This window comes from Pleurodeles waltl, chromosome 11 (assembly GCF_031143425.1).
Source record: "Pleurodeles waltl isolate 20211129_DDA chromosome 11, aPleWal1.hap1.20221129, whole genome shotgun sequence".
NCBI classification, from domain to species: Eukaryota; Metazoa; Chordata; class Amphibia; order Caudata; family Salamandridae; genus Pleurodeles; species Pleurodeles waltl.
Genome location: NC_090450.1, coordinates 574,629,638 through 574,655,801, shown reverse-complemented (window position 1 = coordinate 574,655,801; position 26,164 = coordinate 574,629,638). Strand labels below are relative to the sequence as shown.

Here is a 26,164-nt window from a genome sequence, read left to right as displayed (position 1 = left end):
GGTGAGAGTATGAGAGAAGTTCTGTTTTAGCAGCCACTCCCACTTCACACAGGAAACTAATTACTCTTTCCAAGGGTGGGAGCGCACTTTGGTGATCTATGGATCCCATGGTTGAGGTTGCGAAGTGAGCTGAAGTACATAAACATGCTGCACCTAAGAACCGTTCCTCTCCAATTAAAGCGATTTACACCACATTGAAGACCTTATTGCTGATAAAAATGAGCAGAACAACAGCTACATTATAGTGACGAGATTAAGAATCTTGGTGACAGAATCCCTTATTGAGAAGAACACTTTCTGCTTAAACTTGGTGATCTACCTGTCACTAAATCAAATCCAAGACCAAGTTACCCTTCCATTCTTTTGAGTATCTTTCAGTTGAGTACTATTAAATTGGGCAGAAGCAACGCCTATTATTTACAGCACTTAGGGCCAGATGTACCAAAGGATTTTACCCATTCTGTGTCTATGGGAAAAAGCTTTCGTACATATGGCCCTTAGAAACTGCCTAGTTGTGGAATAAAGCACTATATATAAAAAGTTGTAATGAAAATGACAACATCTCTTGTTAACTAGTAGTGACTTGTTCTAAGAAACTTTTCTATAAAAGCAGTTCAGTTACTCCGAATACAAACTGAGCAAGCTTTTGATCTAAGCAGAATTGGTACAGAAAGTCATGAACAGGTCATCTGCAGTGATACTCCCAAACAGATAGCCCATCACAAGTGAACACCATAGATGCACGTTTGCAATGTGCAATTCGACACCAGGTGGCACATCCACGCGGAATAGATCTTTGATGAACTGGGTGAAGACGTTTCTTCAGTTTTGTTTTACCAATTTTCCCTGATTCTGAAGAGCATCAAGCTGAAATAAGCCAAGAAAGCAATGATCTTAATTGTTCCAGTTAGGCTTTTCGAGTGGTAATTCACATAAGTGCTCACAGGCGACTATTGTTCAGATTGCATCTTCCATGAATGATTCAAGCCTGAATCCTGCATCCCAACTGTCTGATCTTAGTGGCCTGGCATCTGATTTCCTTCAGTACAGATATAAGAAACCAGGTTGCTCGGTGGTAGCTGATAAAGAGGCATACACTGTTTTGTCTAAAATATCCTTGTCTACCCCTTAGTATCAGGGAATGAAGATAAAAGGCTACTACAGTGAATGCACCGTTTGGATTAGCAACACCATCACAACACTTCAATCAAGAAATCTCTTAGGCTACTAAACCAATTTAGTAAAATGAAAACATATTTTATGTTTAAATTACGACAAAAATTGCAAAAATGGATCAGTCACTGCAGAGTTTTAGCGTTTCAAAGGAGCAGTTCCGTTCTACAATTCTTTTCTGTTCTGCATGGGCATTCATTGAAAATTCCTGCTCTTTATAAGTGTCCACTGGAAGTTTCCTCCTCTGCCAGTAACACAACACAATACCCAGCTCCAGGTTGTCTCCTGCCTTCAGTCATCCAGAGGGGTTCGTTAAGTCGGTCACCTTGAACAGGTCGAGCACAGTTCACTTCCCCCAAACTTCACAGGGGTCCTTTTGGGGTGTCTCTGGCTTGCTTCTTCACACCTGGCATAGTATAATTCCGGTCCCTCTGATTCTGCCTCATCCAGTAATTGATGCCCCTACCCTTAAGTTCAGTTCTTGGTGCTGACATCAAAGTTCTCGCCTTGCACTAGAGAGTTTCCCTTCCTAGATGCCAGCTTACAGTGAGTGGGTGTTGACTTTGTCACTCACTTTCCAGTAGTAACAAAAAATCTTCACAAAGACCAGTTAGGACTGGTCAACTTGTTGCCTTTGCTGGAAGAATCCTTTTCAGTGCCATTTTTATCCTATTGGCCACCAGGAGATCAACTCACTCTAATCATCTGATAGAACACATAGTTCTTGGTAGGGACAGACCTGATTCTCACTCACAATTCAGTAGTCTCCCTGCTTCCTACACGTCCATGGTCTCACTGTCCAAAGTCCAGCTATGTTCTGTCTCACAGGAGCACTAAGGGGCTGTAATGGCTAACATACCACACATGACCTCCACCCTCTTCCTGTGTTTGGGGTTTGAAACCAGGACTTTCCCCGCACATGTCAAGCAGCCCACTTCACTACATGAAGTGTGCCCCTGCAAATCTAAAGCTTACATCTCAAACGCCCTCAGATATAGGAATTGCGGTAGAGCTGGAATGATGCCCCTAATATTGTCCTCCAGGCCCGTCCTCTCCCTGCCTTACTACAGGTTTCTCACATTTGGCTGAAACTCAGTTAAGTGAGTGGTCAGTCGAAGCTTACAAAATGCCCTCCACTGTTAACCGTAACGTATGCTTTCCCTTGATATCTCGTCTCAGGGCCTATGCGGAGGGTAATGTTGATTCCCCCCCCGCCCCTCACCCCTCCCTGCCGCACCTACATCCGCTGTAAGCTGCAGGCCTCTGTAGGTTTGATCAGGTCCGGCTGTTCTGCATATCGCCCCCATGCACAGAGCAGGCAGGCTACGCGCCTGTGGTTGAGCAACTGTAGCCTTTGTTTATGTGTAATTACAAGTACTCACATAATGAGTCTTGCATGTTCTCATTAGGCTTTAAAAGAAGCACATGCAGTGAGAAACCAGCTAGTGACTTATCAAGTCATAGAGTCGAAATTTCAGCAGTAACTAGCACAGAAAAATGAAAGTAACCTTTTGAAATAGGGAATTTTCCTACAGCGGAACTTAAAATATGAAAACAGCCCTCCATCTAGCTTTCTCTGCTGTGCAAATAATTGAGGGTTATTGGAGAGTGGTAGAAAGGGTTCTGCCCAATCAGAAATCTTGCTAGCCTCTGGTAGTTGTATATTATGCTACGAAATCTTATAGGTCCTCTTTCTAAGCTCAAACGCAAATACATTTTGAGACACCAGGAAAAGATCTTTACCAGATATCATCGATTTGCAAATAGTGACATGTTTCTCTAATAAACCTTTATGGTTTTCCTTGGGAGCAAAGTTGTTTTAAGAACCCATAGAATTTTTCTTCCCGGAGTCATGTTTGAATGCCATAAAAGTCGCAGTTTAGCACTTTGTTTTCTTCAGAAACGTACTTTTCTGGTAGAAATAGCCTTTCAGACACTTGAAATGAAAATGTTACCTAGACAAGGCAACAGGGATTAGAAAAATGTAAGCCACTGTTTGCCAATTACTGTCCAATCTGTGCAGGGCTAAATGCTTATTGGCCAGCTCCTGGCAGGATTCGGCCACCTCCACCATCATCTCTAACCTTTGTGTGTAACACTGGGTGACCTAGCCCGTTTCGTTGTGTTTAGAGCGCTCTCTGATACAGTCAGATGTTCAGTATGCTAATTAGTGTACAGAATTGGTTGTCAGTACCCTCCCGGCCTAAGCTGTGACTTTTTTCAGATACTCTCACGGGGTTGATGAAGAAGGCAGGTATATGAATATCTAAGTTTTACTACAAGTGACGTAATGAAAGCATGTTGATCTCTAACCTAGTCATGTTTCCTGATCAGGTTACTGACCTGTAATACCGGTTTTACAGCTTGGCATGTTCATGGATCCATAAGGAGCCAGCCCATCTACCCACGTGAAGAACGTGCTGTGTGTGCCGAGGGTCTTTTATTAAATGCGATGACTCATTGATCGCACTGAGACACAGTTTTTTTGCATTCGGAAAAACTGTTTTTGCGTGATGCCACCTGGTGGCCCTTGATGGAAAAACATATATGCTGGAAGTTTTATAAAATGCTGTAAGCTAGTGTTAGAGGTAAGGAACTTTTCCAGCGTTGTATCTCTTATCGATTCATTTACGTGCATTTTTTAAATTCCCGGGTTAGACAGACGTGCATTTTAAATACCTCATTCCGGCATCGTTTACTACTGAAATTGAAGCTTTTTTCTCTTGGTGCACATTGATTGGGCTCTCATAACTGCACCTTTGGGACTCCTTTATCATTAGATGCACAACCTCATTTTAGGGCGAAGGAGTCTCCAACCCAAGACAGTGTTTTGTCTAAAGTAACCATCTTAAAGTATTTTCACAAAGAGAGAGAAAAAAGTGTTTTACTGTTTGAAAGAGAATGTTTCAGGTTTAAGCATGGGACCAACTGCTGTCCTGAAAGTAGACCAAACCTGAAGAAAGGTTTATTTTCAAAGCTTTCTCTGTGGCAGTTAGCTCGCTAGGTAAATAACTTTCCCATTGCTTGCACCACACCTCATAGTATAGTGATATCTGCAGTTGTCGATCTACCAAGAAAAGGACAGAGAGGGCCATGAGGGTTCTGCCTGGAAAAGTAGATTTGTGGACATGCAGAATAAAGAGCAAAACTCCAGAATGCAGGGACAGGCTTTCCCCGCAGCAAAAACAAAGGAATCCAAAAAGGGTGATGTCCTTCTCCCTGGGATAAAGTGCTTCTGGGTCACAGACTTGCTAGATGGTAATTTAGTGTATAAAATTCAGTTACACCAAAGTTGACATGCTGTTGCCACACAGTAAATGTAGGAAGCTGGCTCTCTATATAGTGCTCTTTTTGTGGTATTATGGATGAACAGTTAATCTTATCAAGGAGTCGTGTTAAGCATTTGTACTCACAGAGGCAATAAATGAGAGATGCACTCAAAGAATGAATCCAAGACCATTTTTTAGAAAAATAACAGTTGTTTTTATATATGCTTTGAACCAAGAAACGTCGTTATAAGAAAGGCAGTTTTTAAATTAAAAATACTTTGGTGTTTCAAGAATCAACACAGCTATTTTCAGAGTCTCTTCTGTGTTACTGTAGGGTAGGAAAACAAGGATGCAGTTTCACAGTAAGTACATGACCTACAGTCCCAGTTGTCGGGGTTTTAGACTAGCACCGGGCAAGGTTCAGGTTGGTACCAAAAGTGCACCCACAGCGGCATGGGGGTGGCGAAGTGAAGAGGTCAAAGTTAGAGTCAGTGCCCAATGTTACTCAACAGAGACTGGGAGGGATGAAGATACACTGCTCCCAGGTAAGAACAAGCGGTGTCAGAGATTGGTCTCTGGGGATTGAGGCGAGCACTGGAGGGTGTGGTGGGGGGGGGGAGGGGGGGCACAAGGCAACACCAAACTTACACCCTCATCGACACAGGGTGGCCAGGTGTAGAGTGGCAACACAGCATCGGGCGCCCAATGCTATCCAATGGAGACTGGGTATGTGCTTAAGCCCTGCTTACAGGTGAGTAAAGCGGGGTTAGGTGTCGATCTCCTGGAGTTGAGGTAGGTACAAGGGGGGGACAAGGCAGCAGTAAACCTACACCGTCAGCGGCGGCCAGGTGCAGAGTGCCAACACAACATCAGGCGCCCAATGTTATTCAATGGAGCTCTCTTAATTACTTTGAGAAATGGGCTGCAGGTTCTGGCCTGGAGGCCGGGAGAGGTCAACCCACAGCTGCCTAGGTAAGTTGAGATGCCAGGGGTCGTAGGGACACTGACAGACCAGCTCCCTTGGGTGCAGGGGTGTCTTGGGCTTGGACCAGGGACGTCGGGTGCAGTGATCAATTCTGGTGCCTGGTTTTGGGGTTCCTTAGGCAGGCTTCTTCTTCTTTAGAGATGGTTTCTTCTGGGCAGGTTCGCTGTCCATGGGAGTTCTTGGTCTTTATCAGAGGCAGGCAGTCCTCCCAAGGCTTTGGAGGTTGCTGGGCTGCAGGACAGTCATCCTCTGGGTGCAGGTTTCTTTTGAAGGCTACGTACAGGCTGGTAGGGCTGGGGCCAAGTCAGTTGGTCTTTTCGGTCTTCTCTGCTGGGCAACTTGTCCGTCTCTTCTTAGGTCAACAGAAATCTGAGTCTAGGGTTCAGGGGTGCCCTCTAAATACTGAATTTAGGGGCGTCACAGCGAGTGCCAGGTGGTAGCCAATGGGATACTCACCTTTAGGGTGACTACACCCTTTCTATGACCACTTCCCTTGAGAAGATGCATAGCCCTAACCATATTGGTCACATTCCTTCCATAGAAGATAAAGGAATTTAAAAAGTATTGTCCACCTCCCCTCGTTTACCCTACGGATGGGTCTGGCATGAAGTGGGCACTTCTCCTAATTTACTTAATTTTCCCACGAGTCCTGCTGCCAAAAGTGGGGTCAGGAACTGGGGGTCGGCCTTGTAGGAGGCTGGACTGGCTTGTAGTGAGTACCAAGGGGTACTTGCACCTTGCACCAGGCCCAGTTATCCCTTATTAGTGTATAGGGTGTCTAGCAGCTTAGGCTGATAGATAATGGTAGCTTAGCAGAGCAGCTTAGGCTGAACTAGGAGACGTGTGAAGCTACTACAGTACCACTTAGTGTCATAGGCACAATATCATAAGAAAACACAATACACAGTTATACTAAAAATAAAGGTACTTTATTTTTATGACAATATGCCAAAGTATCTTAGAGTGTACCCTCAGTGAGAGGATAGGAAATATACACAAGATATATATACACAATAGCAAAAATATGCAGTATAGTCTTAGACAACAGTGCAAACAATGTATAGTTACAATAGGATGCAATGGGGAAACATAGGGATAGGGGCAACACAAACCATATACTCCAAAAGTGGAATGCGAACCACGAATGGACCCCAAACCTATGTGACCTTGTAGAGGGTCGCTGGGACTATTAGAAAATAGTGAGAGTTAGAAAAATAACCCTCCCCAAGACCCTGAAAAGTGAGTGCAAAGTGCACTAAAGTTCCCCTAAGGACAAAGAAGTCGTGTTAGAGGAATAATGCAGGAAAGACACAAACCAGCAATGCAACAACTGTGGATTTCCAATCTAGGGTACCTGTGGAACAAGGGGACCAAGTCCAAAAGTCACAAGCAAGTCGGAGATGGGCAGATGCCCAGGAAATGCCAGCTGCGGGTGCAAAGAAGCTTCTACTGGACAGAAGAAGCTGAGGTTTCTGCAGGAACGAAAAGGGCTAGAGACTTCCCCTTTGGTGGACGGATCCCTCTCGCCGTGGTGAGTCGTGCAGAAGTGTTTTCCCGCCGAAAGAACGCCAACAAGCCTTGCTAGCTGCAAATCGTGCGGTTAGCGTTTTTGGACGCTGCTGAGGCCCAGGAGGGACCAGGAGGTCGCAAATTGGACCAGCAGAGAGAGGGGACGTCGAGCAAGACAAGAAGCCCTCTCTGAAGCAGGTAGCACCCGGAGAAGTGCCAGAAACAGGCACTACGAGGATGCGTGAAACGGTGCTCGCCGAAGTTGCACAAAGGAGTCCCACGTCGCCGGAGACCAACTTAGAAAGTCGTGCAATGCAGGTTAGAGTGCCGTGGACCCAGGCTTGGCTGTGCACAAAGGATTTCCGCCGGAAGTGCACAGGGGCCGGAGTAGCTGCAAAGTCGCGGTTCCCAGCAATGCAGCCCAGCGAGGTGAGGCAAGGACTTACCTCCACCAAACTTGGACTGAAGAGTCACTGGACTGTGGGGGTCACTTGGACAGAGTCGCTGGATTCGAGGGACCTCGCTCGTCGTGCTGAGAGGAGACCCAAGGGACCGGTAATGCAGCTTTTTGGTGCCTGCGGTTGCAGGGGGAAGATTCCGTCGACCCACGGGAGATTTCTTCGGAGCTTCTGGTGCAGAGAGGAGGCAGGCTACCCCCACAGCATGCACAAGCAGGAAAACAGTCGAGAAGGCGGCAGGATCAGCGCCACAGAGTTGCAGTAGTCGTCTTTGCTACTATGTTGCAGGTTTGCAGGCTTCCAGCGCGGTCAGCAGTCGATTCCTTATCAGAAGGTGAAGAGAGAGATGCAGAGGAACTCGGATGAGCTCTTGCATTCGTTATCTGAAGTTTCCCCAGAGACAGAGACCCTAAATAGCCAGAAAAGAGGGTTTGGCTACCTAGGAGAGAGGATAGGCTACTAACACCTGAAGGAGCCTATCAGCAGGAGTCTCTGACGTCACCTGGTGGCACTGGCCACTCAGAGCAGTCCAGTGTGCCAGCAGCACCTCTGTTTCCAAGATGGCAGAGGTCTGGAGCACACTGGAGGAGCTCTGGACACCTCCCAGGGGAGGTGCAGGTCAGGGGAGTGGTCACTCCCCTTTCCTTTGTCCAGTTTCGCGCCAGAGCAGGGGCTAAGGGGTCCCTGAACCGGTGTAGACTGGCTTATGCAGAATTGGGCACATCTGTGCCCAAGAAAGCATTTCCAGAGGCTGGGGGAGGCTACTCCTCCCCTGCCTTCACACCATTTTCCAAAGGGAGAGGGTGTCACACCCTCTCTTAGAGGAAGTTCTTTGTTCTGCCATCCTGGGCCAGGCCTGGCTGGACCCCAGGAGGGCAGATGCCTGTCTGAGGGGTTGGCAGCAGCAGCAGCAGCTGCAGTGAAACCCCAGGAAGGGCAGTTTGGCAGTACCAGGGTCTGTGCTACAGACCACTGGGATCATGGGATTGTGCCAACTATGCCAGGATGGCATAGAGGGGGCAATTCCATGATCATAGACATGTTACATGGCCATATTCGGAGTTACCATTGTGAAGCTACATATAGGTAGTGACCTATATGTAGTGCACGCGTGTAATGGTGTCCCCGCACTCACAAAGTTCAGGGAATTGGCTCTGAACAATGTGGGGGCACCTTGGCTAGTGCCAGGGTGCCCTCACACTAAGTAACTTTGCACCTAACCTTTACCAGGTAAAGGTTAGACATATAGGTGACTTATAAGTTACTTAAGTGCAGTGTAAAATGGCTGTGAAATAACGTGGACGTTATTTCACTCAGGCTGCAGTGGCAGGCCTGTGTAAGAATTGTCAGAGCTCCCTATGGGTGGCAAAAGAAATGCTGCAGCCCATAGGGATCTCCTGGAACCCCAATACCCTGGGTACCTTAGTACCATATACTAGGGAATTATAAGGGTGTTCCAGTAAGCCAATGTGAATTGGTAAAATTGGTCACTAGCCTGTTAGTGACAATTTAAAAGTAATGAGAGAGCATAACCACTGAGGTTCTGGTTAGCAGAGCCTCAGTGAGACAGTTAGGCACCACACAGGGAACACATACATGCACACCTATGAGCACTGGGGCCCTGTGTGACAGGGTCCCAGTGACACATACATATAGGCCACAACCTTATGAGCACTGGGGTCCTGACTAGCAGGGTCCCAGTGACACATAACAAACATACTGAAAACATAGTGTTTTCACTATGAGCACTGGGGCCCAGCCATCAGGATCCCAGTGAGACAGTGAAAACAGTGACAAACATCCTGACATACACTCTCAAACAGGCCAAAAGTGGGGGTAACAAGGCTAGAAAGAGGCTACTTTCTCACACAACCCCCCCAAACGAAGGACAATAAGGCTAACCTTGGCCAGTTGAGACTTTATTGTCTAAGTGGTGATAAGTAGAGAGTAGCTCTGCAATAGACTGGTTACTCCCTTTATCATCCACTATATGGTTACTTCCCTGTGGGGATGTAAACCACCCTGTTTGAAGTTTTTTAGCTAAGCAACAATGTGAAGATGTATTTTCAGAGTTTCTATCAGTAAGTTTTAGTTTAGAGCAGTGGGAATTGTCCACTGAACCTATTTGTAGTGTGGAAATGCCAGACAGGGATGCTGTCTCAGAAAAGCCATAGCTGGGCAAAAACTTTGTCCATATGGCTGGAAGAGAGAACAGGGATGCTGTTTCTCTTGGGTTGGAGCAGGGCAGGGATGCTGTCCTATCAGCTCCACACTAGGGCAGGGATGCTGTCCTAAGTGTTGTGAGGCAGTGCAGAGTTTCTGCACTAAAGTTTCTCTGGGAGTGTTGGAGGGATGCTCCATGTTAACTAAAATGGTGCTCTTTTTCTCACCAATGTTAGTTATCCCACAGAGAGGTACTTCCACCTCAGGGAGTACAGTTTTGCCAACTGATGATTCCCTTGGAACAGGTGCCACCCCAGGAGAGGTTTCTCCCACCACAGGAATGGTATCCTGAATGGTAGGGTGGTTAGGGGATACTGTGATACCCTTTTTACCTGTTGATGGAGAGGGTTCCTGAGTTTTCAGGCCTTCTCTCCTTTGCTTTTTCATTTCAGTAGAAATGAGAGGGAACAATTCCTCAGGGATGCCCAGCATGGCTGCATGGGCATAAAACTCTACATCAGCCCAACCTGAGGCCTGTAGGTCATTACCTAAGAGACAGTCTACAGGTAAGCTAGGTGATACCACCACCTGCTTAGGGCCAGTAACTCCACCCCAACTAAACTGAATTATAGCTAAGGGAAGAAACTTAGTGGAGTTATGGACATCAATAATCTTATACTGTTGTCCAATGATGTGTTGATCAGGGTGCACTAGGTTTTCAGTCACCAAAGTGAAACTGGCACCTGTGTCCCTGTAGGCCAAGGCCTCAACACCATTTATTGAAACTGTCTGCCTGTACTTATCCATTGTAAGGGGACAAGCAGCCAGTGTGGCAAGGCCAATGCCACTAGGTGTGACAGAAACTGTCTTGGGACTGACTACCCCAATTTCTACTATGGACCCAAAAGTGAATCCAACTACACCCTTAACTTGACTGTTGCCAGCAGTCCCACCACTAGTACCACTACTGCTAGGGGCACTAGAGCTTGATGTATTAGTGGTGGTAGGCTCAGGGGGTTTACCTGGACAGGACTTATCCCCTGGCCTATGGCCTCTGTTTTTACACACAAAGCACCAAGGCTTTTTAATGTGTGCAGGTTGGGAAGAAGAGGAAGAATTTGTTTTATCCCCACCCTCTGAAGAGTGTTTAAGATTTGAAGTGGGATCTTTGGTTTTACCCTTATCCCCATGCTTATCTTGAGGTTTTTCACCATCTTTCTTCTTATTGCCATCTTTGTCACCCCCTGTATGAACTTTTCTGTTCACCCTTGTTCTGACCCATTTGTCTGCCTTCTTTCCCAATTCTTGGGGAGAGGTCAGATCAGAGTCTACCAGGTACTGGTGCAACAAATCAGACACACAATTATTAAGTATATGCTCTCTCAGGATTGTGTTATACAGGCTTTCATAATCAGTAACTTTACTGCCATGTAACCACCCCTCCAAGGCCTTCACTGAATGGTCAATGAAATCAACCCAGTCTTGTGAAGACTCCTTTTTGGTCTCTCTGAACTTTATCCTGTATTGTTCAGTGGTTAAGCCATAACCATCCAGGAGTGCATTCTTAAGAACTGTAAAATTATTGGCATCACTTTCTTTCACAGTAAGGAGACTATCCCTACCTTTTCCACTAAATGATAGCCATAGGATAGCAGCCCACTGCCTTTGAGGGACATCCTGTACAACACAGGCCCTCTCAAGTGCAGCAAACCACTTGTTAATGTCATCCCCCTCCTTATAAGGGGGAACTATCTTGTGCAGATTCCTGGAATCATGCTCTTTTGCAGGATGACTATGGGGAATACTGCTGCTGCCACCATGGGTATCTAAACCCAACTTCTGTCTTTCCTTCTCTAATTCAAAAGACTGTCTATCCAAATCCAGCTGTTGCTTTTTAAGCTTCAGTCTGGTTTGTTCCACCCTCAACTTATTGAGTTCCCTCTCTAACATTCTGTCATCAGGGTTGGTGGGAGGGACATTCCTAGAAACAGAGCTATGATGGGAATGAACAGAAGGAGACCTGTCCCTTACAGAAGCCACCCTAACAGCTTGGTTAACAGACACATTACTACCAGTATGGTGAGAATAAATGCTTTTGCTATGATGTGAGACAACACTATTTATATGGTGTGGCTCATCATCATTACCATCTATGCTAGATTGTCTAGTAATGGGCAGGCTAGGAAGTTTCTTTCCTGAATATTTTCCTGGGGGAGTCCCTGAATCAGATTGAGAACTATTAGGTACTTTTTCAACAGATGGGGCACCTATGGCCTTATCCTGTTCTCTAAGCATGTTAATTAACAGTTCCAAGGAAGGATTCTTCCCTACACTCAAACCTCTCTCTATACAGAGACTCCTTGCTCTTTTCCAGCTAAGGTTGTCATATGCAAGTTTGGACAGATCAACATTTTGGCCTGTGCCAGACATTTTTAGAGAGAGTTAAAGTGATAGAAAAAGAGAAAAAAGTTTTCAGAACTTTTTGGAAAGACAGAAAAAAACTTTTTAAACTTTTTTGAAAGTTTAGAGGTACTTTTCAGCACTTAGAAAAGAGTGAAAAGAGGAAATGCAAAACTTTTTGGCTATGTGTATATACACTGACCTTGTTTAGTATATTTTTCTCTTATGAAAAGTACAATGACAAGAGTGGTAAGTAGTCTCAAGCACTTATCCCACCACTGCACAACCAATGTAGGAGGCTGGACTGGCTTGTAGTGTGTACCAAGGGGTACTTGCACCTTGCACCAGGCCCAGTTATCCCTTATTAGTGTATAGGGTGTCTAGCAGCTTAGGCTGATAGATAATGGTAGCTTAGCAGAGCAGCTTAGGCTGAACTAGGAGACGTGTGAAGCTACTACAGTACCACTTAGTGTCATAGGCACAATATCATAAGAAAACACAATACACAGTTATACTAAAAATAAAGGTACTTTATTTTTATGACAATATGCCAAAGTATCTTAGAGTGTACCCTCAGTGAGAGGATAGGAAATATACACAAGATATATATACACAATAGCAAAAATATGCAGTATAGTCTTAGAAAACAGTGCAAACAATGTATAGTTACAATAGGATGCAATGGGGAAACATAGGGATAGGGGCAACACAAACCATATACTCCAAAAGTGGAATGCGAACCACGAATGGACCCCAAACCTATGTGACCTTGTAGAGGGTCGCTGGGACTATTAGAAAATAGTGAGAGTTAGAAAAATAACCCTCCCCAAGACCCTGAAAAGTGAGTGCAAAGTGCACTAAAGTTCCCCTAAGGACAAAGAAGTTGTGTTAGAGGAATAATGCAGGAAAGACACAAACCAGCAATGCAACAACTGTGGATTTCCAATCTAGGGTACCTGTGGAACAAGGGGACCAAGTCCAAAAGTCACAAGCAAGTCGGAGATGGGCAGATGCCCAGGAAATGCCAGCTGCGGGTGCAAAGAAGCTTCTACTGGACAGAAGAAGCTGAGGTTTCTGCAGGAACGAAAAGGGCTAGAGACTTCCCCTTTGGTGGACGGATCCCTCTCGCCGTGGAGAGTCGTGCAGAAGTGTTTTCCCGCCGAAAGAACGCCAGCAAGCCTTGCTAGCTGCAAATCGTGCAGTTAGCGTTTTTGGACGCTGCTGAGGCCCAGGAGGGACCAGGAGGTCGCAAATTGGACCAGCAGAGAGAGGGGACGTCGAGCAAGACAAGAAGCCCTCTCTGAAGCAGGTAGCACCCGGAGAAGTGCCAGAAACAGGCACTACGAGGATGCGTGAAGCGGTGCTCGCCGAAGTTGCACAAAGGAGTCCCACGTCGCCGGAGACCAACTTAGAAAGTCGTGCAATGCAGGTTAGAGTGCCGTGGACCCAGGCTTGGCTGTGCACAAAGGATTTCCGCCGGAAGTGCACAGGGGCCGGAGTAGCTGCAAAGTCGCGGTTCCCAGCAATGCAGCCCAGCGAGGTGAGGCAAGGACTTACCTCCACCAAACTTGGACTGAAGAGTCACTGGACTGTGGGGGTCACTTGGACAGAGTCGCTGGATTCGAGGGACCTCGCTCGTCGTGCTGAGAGGAGACCCAAGGGACCGGTAATGCAGCTTTTTGGTGCCTGCGGTTGCAGGGGGAAGATTCCGTCGACCCACGGGAGATTTCTTCGGAGCTTCTGGTGCAGAGAGGAGGCAGGCTACCCCCACAGCATGCACAAGCAGGAAAACAGTCGAGAAGGCGGCAGGATCAGCGTTACAGAGTTGCAGTAGTCGTCTTTGCTACTATGTTGCAGGTTTGCAGGCTTCCAGCGCGGTCAGCAGTCGATTCCTTATCAGAAGGTGAAGAGAGAGATGCAGAGGAACTCGGATGAGCTCTTGCATTCGTTATCTGAAGTTTCCCTAGAGACAGAGACCCTAAATAGCCAGAAAAGAGGGTTTGGCTACCTAGGAGAGAGGATAGGCTACTAACACCTGAAGGAGCCTATCAGCAGGAGTCTCTGACGTCACCTGGTGGCACTGGCCACTCAGAGCAGTCCAGTGTGCCAGCAGCACCTCTGTTTCCAAGATGGCAGAGGTCTGGAGCACACTGAAGGAGCTCTGGACACCTCCCAGGGGAGGTGCAGGTCAGGGGAGTGGTCACTCCCCTTTCCTTTGTCCAGTTTCACGCCAGAGCAGGGGCTAAGAGGTCCCTGAACCGGTGTAGACTGGCTTATGCAGAATTGGGCACATCTGTGCCCAAGAAAGCATTTCCAGAGGCTGGGGGAGGCTACTCCTCCCCTGCCTTCACACCATTTTCCAAAGGGAGAGGGTGTCACACCCTCTCTCAGAGGAAGTTCTTTGTTCTGCCATCCTGGGCCAGGCCTGGCTGGACCCCAGGAGGGCAGATGCCTGTCTGAGGGGTTGGCAGCAGCAGCAGCAGCAGCTGCAGTGAAACCCCAGGAAGGGCAGTTTGGCAGTACCAGGGTCTGTGCTACAGACCACTGGGATCATGGGATTGTGCCAACTATGCCAGGATGGCATAGAGGGGGCAATTCCATGATCATAGACATGTTACATGGCCATATTCGGAGTTACCATTGTGAAGCTACATATAGGTAGTGACCTATATGTAGTGCACACGTGTAATGGTGTCCCCGCACTCACAAAGTTCAGGGAATTGGCTCTGAACAATGTGGGGGCACCTTGGCTAGTGCCAGGGTGCCCTCACACTAAGTAACTTTGCACCTAACCTTTACCAGGTAAAGGTTAGACATATAGGTGACTTAGAAGTTACTTAAGTGCAGTGTAAAATGGCTGTGAAATAACGTGGACGTTATTTCACTCAGGCTGCAGTGGCAGGCCTGTGTAAGAATTGTCAGAGCTCCCTATGGGTGGCAAAAGAAATGCTGCAGCCCATAGGGATCTCCTGGAACCCCAATACCCTGGGTACCTTAGTACCATATACTAGGGAATTATAAGGGTGTTCCAGTAAGCCAATGTGAATTGGTAAAATTGGTCACTAGCCTGTTAGTGACAATTTAAAAGTAATGAGAGAGCATAACCACTGAGGTTCTGGTTAGCAGAGCCTCAGTGAGACAGTTAGGCACCACACAGGGAACACATACATGCACACCTATGAGCACTGGGGCCCTGTGTGACAGGGTCCCAGTGACACATACATATAGGCCACAACCTTATGAGCACTGGGGTCCTGACTAGCAGGGTCCCAGTGACACATAACAAACATACTGAAAACATAGTGTTTTCACTATGAGCACTGGGGCCCAGCCATCAGGATCCCAGTGAGACAGTGAAAACAGTGACAAACATCCTGACATACACTCTCAAACAGGCCAAAAGTGGGGGTAACAAGGCTAGAAAGAGGCTACTTTCTCACACAACCCCCCCAAACGAAGGACAATAAGGCTAACCTTGGCCAGTTGAGACTTTATTGTCTAAGTGGTGATAAGTAGAGAGTAGCTCTGCAATAGACTGGTTACTCCCTTTATCATCCACTATATGGTTACTTCCCTGTGGGGATGTAAACCACCCTGTTTGAAGTTTTTTAGCTAAGCAACAATGTGAAGATGTATTTTCAGAGTTTCTATCAGTAAGTTTTAGTTTAGAGCAGTGGGAATTGTCCACTGAACCTATTTGTAGTGATGGAAATGCCAGACAGGGATGCTGTCTCAGAAAAGCCATAGCTGGGCAAAAACTTTGTCCATATGGCTGGAAGAGAGAACAGGGATGCTGTTTCTCTTGGGTTGGAGCAGGGCAGGGATGCTGTCCTATCAGCTCCACACTAGGGCAGGGATGCTGTCCTAAGTGTTGTGAGGCAGTGCAGAGTTTCCGCACTAAAGTTTCTCTGGGAGTGTTGGAGGGATGCTCCATGTTAACTAAAATGGTGCTCTTTTTCTCACCAATGTTAGTTATCCCACAGAGAGGTACTTCCACCTCAGGGAGTACAGTTTTGCCAACTGATGATTCCCTTGGAACAGGTGCCACCCCAGGAGAGGTTTCTCCCACCACAGGAATGGTATCCTGAATGGTAGGGTGGTTAGGGGATACTGTGATACCCTTTTTACCTGTTGATGGAGAGGGTTCCTGAGTTTTCAGGCCTTCTCTCCTTTGCTTTTTCATTTCAGTAGAAATGAGAGGGAACAATTCCTCAGGGATGCCCAGCATGGCTGCATGGGCATAAAACTCTACATCAGCCCAACCTGAGGCCTGTAGGTCATTACCTAAGAGACAGTCTACAGGTAAGCTAGGTGATACCACCACCTGCTTAGGGCCAGTAACTCCACCCCAACTAAACTGAATTATAGCTAAGGGAAGAAACTTAGTGGAGTTATGGACATCAATAATCTTATACTGTTGTCCAATGATGTATTGATCAGGGTGCACTAGGTTTTCAGTCACCAAAGTGAAACTGGCACCTGTGTCCCTGTAGGCCAAGGCCTCAACACCATTTATTGAAACTGTCTGCCTGTACTTATCCATTGTAAGGGGACAAGCAGCCAGTGTGGCAAGGCCAATGCCACTAGGTGTGACAGAAACTGTCTTGGGACTGACTACCCCAGTTTCTACTATGGACCCAAAAGTGAATCCAACTACACCCTTAACTTGACTGTTGCCAGCAGTCCCACCACTAGTACCACTACTGCTAGGGGCACTAGAGCTTGATGTATTAGTGGTGGTAGGCTCAGGGGGTTTACCTGGACAGGACTTATCCCCTGGCCTATGGCCTCTGTTTTTACACACAAAGCACCAAGGCTTTTTAATGTGTGCAGGTTGGGAAGAAGAGGAAGAATTTGTTTTATCCCCACCCTCTGAAGAGTGTTTAAGATTTGAAGTGGGATCTTTGGTTTTACCCTTATCCCCATGCTTATCTTGAGGTTTTTCACCATCTTTCTTCTTATTGCCATCTTTGTCACCCCCTGTATGAACTTTTCTGTTCACCCTTGTTCTGACCCATTTGTCTGCCTTCTTTCCCAATTCTTGGGGAGAGGTCAGATCAGAGTCTACCAGGTACTGGTGCAACAAATCAGACACACAATTATTAAGTATATGCTCTCTCAGGATTGTGTTATACAGGCTTTCATAATCAGTAACTTTACTGCCATGTAACCACCCCTCCAAGGCCTTCACTGAATGGTCAATGAAATCAACCCAGTCTTGTGAAGACTCCTTTTTGGTCTCTCTGAACTTTATCCTGTATTGTTCAGTGGTTAAGCCATAACCATCCAGGAGTGCATTCTTAAGAACTGTAAAATTATTGGCATCACTTTCTTTCACAGTAAGGAGACTATCCCTACCTTTTCCACTAAATGATAGCCATAGGATAGCAGCCCACTGCCTTTGAGGGACATCCTGTACAACACAGGCCCTCTCAAGTGCAGCAAACCACTTGTTAATGTCATCCCCCTCCTTATAAGGGGGAACTATCTTGTGCAGATTCCTGGAATCATGCTCTTTTGCAGGATGACTATGGGGAATACTGCTGCTGCCACCATGGGTATCTAAACCCAACTTCTGTCTTTCCTTCTCTAATTCAAAAGACTGTCTATCCAAATCCAGCTGTTGCTTTTTAAGCTTCAGTCTGGTTTGTTCCACCCTCAACTTATTGAGTTCCCTCTCTAACATTCTGTCATCAGGGTTGGTGGGAGGGACATTCCTAGAAACAGAGCTATGATGGGAATGAACAGAAGGAGACCTGTCCCTTACAGAAGCCACCCTAACAGCTTGGTTAACAGACACATTACTACCAGTATGGTGAGAATAAATGCTTTTGCTATGATGTGAGACAACACTATTTATATGGTGTGGCTCATCATCATTACCATCTATGCTAGATTGTCTAGTAATGGGCAGGCTAGGAAGTTTCTTTCCTGAATATTTTCCTGGGGGAGTCCCTGAATCAGATTGAGAACTATTAGGTACTTTTTCAACAGATGGGGCACCTATGGCCTTATCCTGTTCTCTAAGCATGTTAAGTAACAGTTCCAAGGAAGGATTCTTCCCTACACTCAAACCTCTCTCTATACAGAGACTCCTTGCTCTTTTCCAGCTAAGGTTGTCATATGCAAGTTTGGACAGATCAACATTTTGGCCTGTGCCAGACATTTTTAGAGAGAGTTAAAGTGATAGAAAAAGAGAAAAAAGTTTTCAGAACTTTTTGGAAAGACAGAAAAAAACTTTTTAAACTTTTTTGAAAGTTTAGAGGTACTTTTCAGCACTTAGAAAAGAGTGAAAAGAGGAAATGCAAAACTTTTTGGCTATGTGTATATACACTGACCTTGTTTAGTATATTTTTCTCTTATGAAAAGTACAATGACAAGAGTGGTAAGTAGTCTCAAGCACTTATCCCACCACTGCACAACCAATGTAGGAGGCTGGACTGGCTTGTAGTGAGTACCAAGGGGTACTTGCACCTTGCACCAGGCCCAGTTATCCCTTATTAGTGTATAGGGTGTCTAGCAGCTTAGGCTGATAGATAATGGTAGCTTAGCAGAGCAGCTTAGGCTGAACTAGGAGACGTGTGAAGCTACTACAGTACCACTTAGTGTCATAGGCACAATATCATAAGAAAACACAATACACAGTTATACTAAAAATAAAGGTACTTTATTTTTATGACAATATGCCAAAGTATCTTAGAGTGTACCCTCAGTGAGAGGATAGGAAATATACACAAGATATATATACACAATAGCAAAAATATGCAGTATAGTCTTAGAAAACAGTGCAAACAATGTATAGTTACAATAGGATGCAATGGGGAAACATAGGGATAGGGGCAACACAAACCATATACTCCAAAAGTGGAATGCGAACCACGAATGGACCCCAAACCTATGTGACCTTGTAGAGGGTCGCTGGGACTATTAGAAAATAGTGAGAGTTAGAAAAATAACCCTCCCCAAGACCCTGAAAAGTGAGTGCAAAGTGCACTAAAGTTCCCCTAAGGACAAAGAAGTTGTGTTAGAGGAATAATGCAGGAAAGACACAAACCAGCAATGCAACAACTGTGGATTTCCAATCTAGGGTACCTGTGGAACAAGGGGACCAAGTCCAAAAGTCACAAGCAAGTCGGAGATGGGCAGATGCCCAGGAAATGCCAGCTGCGGGTGCAAAGAAGCTTCTACTGGACAGAAGAAGCTGAGGTTTCTGCAGGAACGAAAAGGGCTAGAGACTTCCCCTTTGGTGGACGGATCCCTCTCGCCGTGGAGAGTCGTGCAGAAGTGTTTTCCCGCCGAAAGAACGCCAGCAAGCCTTGCTAGCTGCAAATCGTGCAGTTAGCGTTTTTGGACGCTGCTGAGGCCCAGGAGGGACCAGGAGGTCGCAAATTGGACCAGCAGAGAGAGGGGACGTCGAGCAAGACAAGAAGCCCTCTCTGAAGCAGGTAGCACCCGGAGAAGTGCCAGAAACAGGCACTACGAGGATGCGTGAAACGGTGCTCGCCGAAGTTGCACAAAGGAGTCCCACGTCGCCGGAGACCAACTTAGAAAGTCGTGCAATGCAGGTTAGAGTGCCGTGGACCCAGGCTTGGCTGTGCACAAAGGATTTCCGCCGGAAGTGCACAGGGGCCGGAGTAGCTGCAAAGTCGCGGTTCCCAGCAATGCAGCCCAGCGAGGTGAGGCAAGGACTTACCTCCACCAAACTTGGACTGAAGAGTCACTGGACTGTGGGGGTCACTTGGACAGAGTCGCTGGATTCGAGGGACCTCGCTCGTCGTGCTGAGAGGAGACCCAAGGGACCGGTAATGCAGCTTTTTGGTGCCTGCGGTTGCAGGGGGAAGATTCCGTCGACCCATGGGAGATTTCTTCGGAGCTTCTGGTGCAGAGAGGAGGCAGGCTACCCCCACAGCATGCACAAGCAGGAAAACAGTCGAGAAGGCGGCAGGATCAGCGTTACAGAGTTGCAGTAGTCGTCTTTGCTACTATGTTGCAGGTTTGCAGGCTTCCAGCGCGGTCAGCAGTCGATTCCTTATCAGAAGGTGAAGAGAGAGATGCAGAGGAACTCGGATGAGCTCTTGCATTCGTTATCTGAAGTTTCCCTAGAGACAGAGACCCTAAATAGCCAGAAAAGAGGGTTTGGCTACCTAGGAGAGAGGATAGGCTACTAACACCTGAAGGAGCCTATCAGCAGGAGTCTCTGACGTCACCTGGTGGCACTGGCCACTCAGAGCAGTCCAGTGTGCCAGCAGCACCTCTGTTTCCAAGATGGCAGAGGTCTGGAGCACACTGGAGGAGCTCTGGACACCTCCCAGGGGAGGTGCAGGTCAGGGGAGTGGTCACTCCCCTTTCCTTTGTCCAGTTTCACGCCAGAGCAGGGGCTAAGAGGTCCCTGAACCGGTGTAGACTGGCTTATGCAGAATTGGGCACATCTGTGCCCAAGAAAGCATTTCCAGAGGCTGAGGGAGGCTACTCCTCCCCTGCCTTCACACCATTTTCCAAAGGGAGAGGGTGTCACACCCTCTCTCAGAGGAAGTTCTTTGTTCTGCCATCCTGGGCCAGGCCTGGCTGGACCCCAGGAGGGCAGATGCCTGTCTGAGGGGTTGGCAGCAGCAGCAGCTGCAGTGAAACCCCAGGAAGGGCAGTTTGGCAGTACCAGGGTCTGTGCTACAGACCACTGGGATCATGGGATTGTGCCAACTATGCCAGGATGGCATAGAGGGGGCAATTCCATGATCATAGACATGTTACATGGCCATATTCGGAGTTACCATTGTGAAGCTACATATAGGTAGTGACCTATATGTAGTGCACGCGTGTAATGGTGTCCCCGCACTCACAAAGTTCAGGGAATTGGCTCTGAACAATGTGGGGGCACCTTGGCTAGTGCCAGGGTGCCCTCACACTAAGTAACTTTGCACCTAACCTTTACCAGGTAAAGGTTAGACATATAGGTGACTTATAAGTTACTTAAGTGCAGTGTAAAATGGCTGTGAAATAACGTGGACGTTATTTCACTCAGGCTGCAGTGGCAGGCCTGTGTAAGAATTGTCAGAGCTCCCTATGGGTGGCAAAAGAAATGCTGCAGCCCATAGGGATCTCCTGGAACCCCAATACCCTGGGTACCTTAGTACCATATACTAGGGAATTATAAGGGTGTTCCAGTAAGCCAATGTGAATTGGTAAAATTGGTCACTAGCCTGTTAGTGACAATTTAAAAGTAATGAGAGAGCATAACCACTGAGGTTCTGGTTAGCAGAGCCTCAGTGAGACAGTTAGGCACCACACAGGGAACACATACATGCACACCTATGAGCACTGGGGCCCTGTGTGACAGGGTCCCAGTGACACATACATATAGGCCACAACCTTATGAGCACTGGGGTCCTGACTAGCAGGGTCCCAGTGACACATAACAAACATACTGAAAACATAGTGTTTTCACTATGAGCACTGGGGCCCAGCCATCAGGATCCCAGTGAGACAGTGAAAACAGTGACAAACATCCTGACATACACTCACAAACAGGCCAAAAGTGGGGGTAACAAGGCTAGAAAGAGGCTACTTTCTCACAGGCCTCATCCACCATTTGGAGAGAAGTGGGTCGCATTTCAAAGGCGGCAAGGCCTTTGAAACTCCCCACCCTCGAATGTCCATCGCGCCTGGTGGAGGATGTCACACCTCTACCCAGACCAGCCGTTTTTTCTGAGCCCTCGAGAGCTTTGGCTCTCACCTCAGGGTGTCAGCACTTTTTCTAAGGTGGCTATACTGGTTTGGACCATCAGTGCTCACAATAGGAGTTGGTAGGTTTTCTGGGGGCACCTCTAAGGTGCCCTCTGGGGGCATGTATTAATAAATCCATCACTGGATTTAGTAAGGGTATAATAATACGAGATGTTTGATACCAAACATTCCTAGGGTCCCAGAAGCCACCATGTAGCTGGGGAACTCAAAATGACCAGTGTCTAGCATGTGTACTTAAAATGGCTTTAATGTTCACTAACTATGTTTGGGAATCGACAGACACATAGCGTGGGCATATCTGATCATGCAGGTATGCCCTCACATGTAGTATAATGCACCTTGCCTTTAGGGATGGAAGGCCTGCCAGAGTGGTGACTTACATATATTGCATGCAGTGTAAAGGGGACAGGGCACACAGGCTATGTGCCATGTCATGTTTTCGTTTTAGGTCTGCACAAAGACTTGAAGCCTGCGAAAGCAGCACTGTGTGCAGGTAGTGAAGGGGTCCCTGGCACAATTGGTGCTGCAGTCCTCCGAGCCTTCCTTTAGTACCCTATGGCCTAGGCACCAGGGGTACTATTTACTAGGGACTATGGTGGTAGCTAAAGGTTTGCCAATTGGGAAAAATGACTGGGCAGTTTTAGGGAAAGAGATTTGGCACTAGGGACCTATTTAGTGGGGGCCCAGTGTCCTTTCGGTCGAAATTACACTAGAAACCAAGCAAAAAAGTGTGGGTGGGTGAGCATGTCAGAAGAGGCACTGCTGTACAGTAAACACATGGCAAGGCTTCAACAACATTCCTATTATACTTGGACTGCTAGCAGTTTGCAAGACACCTCTGTAGAAAGCCTTACATAAATTGCTAAGACATTGCTGTTTGAAGTGGGTACGATAGCAGGTACTCAGGTCAGCTAATCAGTTGTAAAGAACCTGTAGAAGTGGAGAGATCATTTCGCTCACCCTCATTGCAACAATGCTATTAACAGATTTAAGTGCGGCAGTGACAACTCCCCAGCACAAAGTGCATTTCATTCAGGCTGATAGAGATTTTTTGCAGCTGATGTACACCTGTGTGTAACAAAATGGAAATGATCATTGTTAAGTGTTGTTTGGGCCTGTTTTAATAATGCTATCACCCCTTGCACCAATTTATGCACCAAGAGGTACCACTTACTAGCACCTGATGATGGTAAGCACAGGTGCAAAATACAAGAGTGAGCTGCATTTGCGCTCTTCTTATTGATGCAAGCCCTAAGATGAACACATGCCATTTGTTGTTTTGGGGGCCTGAATAGCACTGTTGATGTTAGATATAACTAAGCATGTGAGTGCATAAAAGATACAGTTATGTGACTGCAGCTCGCTTGCTTTGCTATGTTTTCTGTATCCTCATGTGTTCAACCTTTGTCTCGTGACAAGCTGTAGATTGATTATGAGGCTTGCCAGTGTTCAGGGTCAGATCTTAAAATGTCTGCATATGGTGGAGCTACAGTCCTCCAGTTAACAGGAGGGTTGTTGACTTAAAAAGCTCTATGTAATGTAGAAAACATAGTTAATAAATGGATTAACTGTTAAAAATGTTGTTGTATCTAAAATTATGAAGTGCAGCCTACCTGATAATTGGCAACATAGGCAAATTAAGAATCCAGTCATGTAATGCATTCTATTCCTGCTCTTTGAGAGCCACTACCCTTCCTACTTGTCTCTCCTCAGACGCTATACGTATGCTCTGAAATCCTTCGAGTCCTCCTTTGTAGTGTGCCCCATGTACTGCTCAGTACTCTTCCCCCCCCACTGAACGCCCAATCCCCTTGGCCACACAGTGATCAGTAACTCCCCTCTCTTGCTTATGACAAGGCTTTGCAGGTGACCCGTCGTACGGCAGTGGTTGTCTCACTAACGCTCTTGCTTTCTCCACGCCCTCCATCAGCCATGTCCAAGTCGGCTGTGAAGATTTCCTCAGACCTGCAGGGAAATCCTCTGTGTGAACAGGATATAGCGTTCCAACAGATGGTGACTGCTCTGGACACGGCAATGAAGAGGATGGATTCATTCAACCAGGAAAAGGTGGGTGCTGGGTTGCGTTGAGCCCTGTACTCTGCCAGGTTGCTGGGCCCTGAAAGTCTGAAGACGCACATGCCACTGAGGTGATAGAGGTGTTTGGAACAGGTAAGGATTGGGCCAGATCCTTTTGAGAAAGTAGGCAGGGACTGAATATAGTAAATGTTTTAAACCTCAGTGTTCACATCTCCCTAAACGTCTTAGCAGTGGGTGTCCAGTTTTAGACTTGTGCTGATGACTCTCCAGTAATTGTTAAGCTGACTGAATTTGCCAAACGACTAGAATATACTATACATTGTTTCTTGTGAGGTCCGTTCTGGGAGTCAGGGGTAACAGGCAGCATTTTGGGTGGGTCCTGGTATTTGCCATTTATTGGCCCATGGCCAACGCCGTTATTAGATTGCCCATTTTAGAGCCCTGAGTCCCTAGTAGCAGTAAAGGAGAGGATTCAAGGCTTCATCTAGGTGGGGATGGACACTGTGTGGTGCGGTACGACTGACTCATTAACGATTCTCCTTCGGGCGTACCGTGGTCCAAGGACAGGAAAACTGGTTCCAATGAATGACGTCCCTCATCAAACTTTAAGGATTTGGGACATTTTTTGGTCGTACCATCACAGTTAACTTACAATTTGGAACTTACTTGGTTAAGGGACCGACATTTGGCCCTTGAAGAATATAGTGTTCTGAATGTACGAGGAACGTTATGGACACAGGGACCTACTTGCATTAACCTTGAAAAAGTCCCATGAACAGGACCAAACGCTTGTCTGCTGGGAATATCTACAAAATATCCTCTTTCTACCTACATGTGTTCTTATTAGTTAGAATCATATTGGGGGCTGGAAATACGTATGAAATATGAATTTGTTTAGATATGTAATCATCAGTCTGAACTGTATCAGGTCAAAAAAATGAACTGTACCAACGAAGAAGTAACATTTATTTGATACACTACATGAAAAATTGGAAGACTTCTGACTTGATAATAAATAGGATTATATTTTATAAGATTGTATTCTGGGTGGGGGGCAGTCGTTGAAATTGGACAAGGAGAGGATTCAAGGCTCAATCTAGGTGTTGAAAAGGATTAGAAACTGAGATACTGCTTGATGCCGTAAATAGCACTTAACGTTCTGCCCATAGTAGCTCTTCAAATAAAGCATTTTTTTATGGACTGACAAGTAAAAAGAACTATTAAAATACGATACACTAAGAAAAAAACAGAAAGTGGTCATCCTTTCTGGAGCTGAGATACAATCTGAAAACGATAATAGCATGTATGCACTTGCACAAGATTTTCAGTAACGTAGTCCATTAGACAAATTTATGCTTTGGGACAGTGTTTGGGAATTTTGGCACTTGTCTGATCTTTTACTGAAATGTTTACTAACAGGCGTTGTAAGTCATAGACAATGCGAGACAGGTTTCAGACAAAAACGAAGCAGTTGGTTGTGTGGGGCAGCATTCGTCCAAATGTTGAGTTTGTTGCACAAGATGTTTTGTTTTCGTGTAAGAATTGTCTTTGTCCTCTTGTGGATGTGACAAACTAGATACTCCTTCCCAAGAATCCTGCTCCTGAAATTGGTGTTACCATGTCTCACCTAATGCCATTGGCTGTGTGGGTGTATCCTTCCTGCTGCACTCCAGTGAACTGCATGAGGAATTGAATACACAGCAATAGCCGTCTATATGTGAACTAGAAAAAAACCTCCAGAATGTATCGAAGGCAAGGGAGCCGTCAGTGCATTTTGCCTTTTCTTGCTTGTGTGGGCTTTAATGTGCTTACTCAGCAGGTGTTATCACATTAAACTCAAACCTATTGGCTTTGCCTATGCTTGTTTCAATCTGAGTGCCGTAGCCCCTCTTGTTCCACCAGGGTGATGTCTGCTGGGTGTGGAGATCTGCCAGGCTGAGTGCTGTAGTCCAGAGGACATGAGGCTGCCAGCCACTGTTTGAGACATAGGAGAATACAAGCCTCTCATAGGCAAGCAGGTGTTTGGAGCCTGTGGCCACAAGTCATTCCTACTTAGCAGTCTCAAGTTGCTGGTGATCTGATGATAGAAGCAACGCATACACTTGCTTAGGGGCCAAGGACGCATGCACTTGGTACTCAGTCACACTGCTGTGTGTTGGAGTATGAGGAGGACATGTCCCCTTCATTCTCTGGCGTAGCAGCTGGGCATATGAGCATTTCCTACCTCACCAGGTTACCATGTGAATCCTTCTAAGTGGAATAGATGACTCAGACCCCTTTGTTCCTTCAGCTCTAAAATTATTTCATCTCATGATTCACTTCTATAGTAGTAGTATTTTGATTCCCATTACACCCACTAGTGGTTTTTAACACACACAATCCTAGATAGGGCTTTGGTGTTGCTATTTCTGCAGCATTAAATTGTCAGT

At 46.4% G+C, this 26,164-nt stretch overlaps 1 protein-coding gene across 2 annotated transcripts in view; it reads left to right on the top strand.

The window, feature by feature from the left end:
• The window catches only part of BIN3 (bridging integrator 3), a 182,080-nt gene that overhangs the window by 93,698 nt on the left and 62,218 nt on the right, over window positions 1–26,164 (top strand). For both annotated transcript variants that reach the window (XM_069214055.1, XM_069214054.1), the window contains exon 5: window positions 23,629–23,765. In XM_069214055.1, the coding sequence (XP_069070156.1) occupies window positions 23,629–23,765 (137 nt within the window). The remainder of the gene's footprint in view (window positions 1–23,628; window positions 23,766–26,164) is intronic.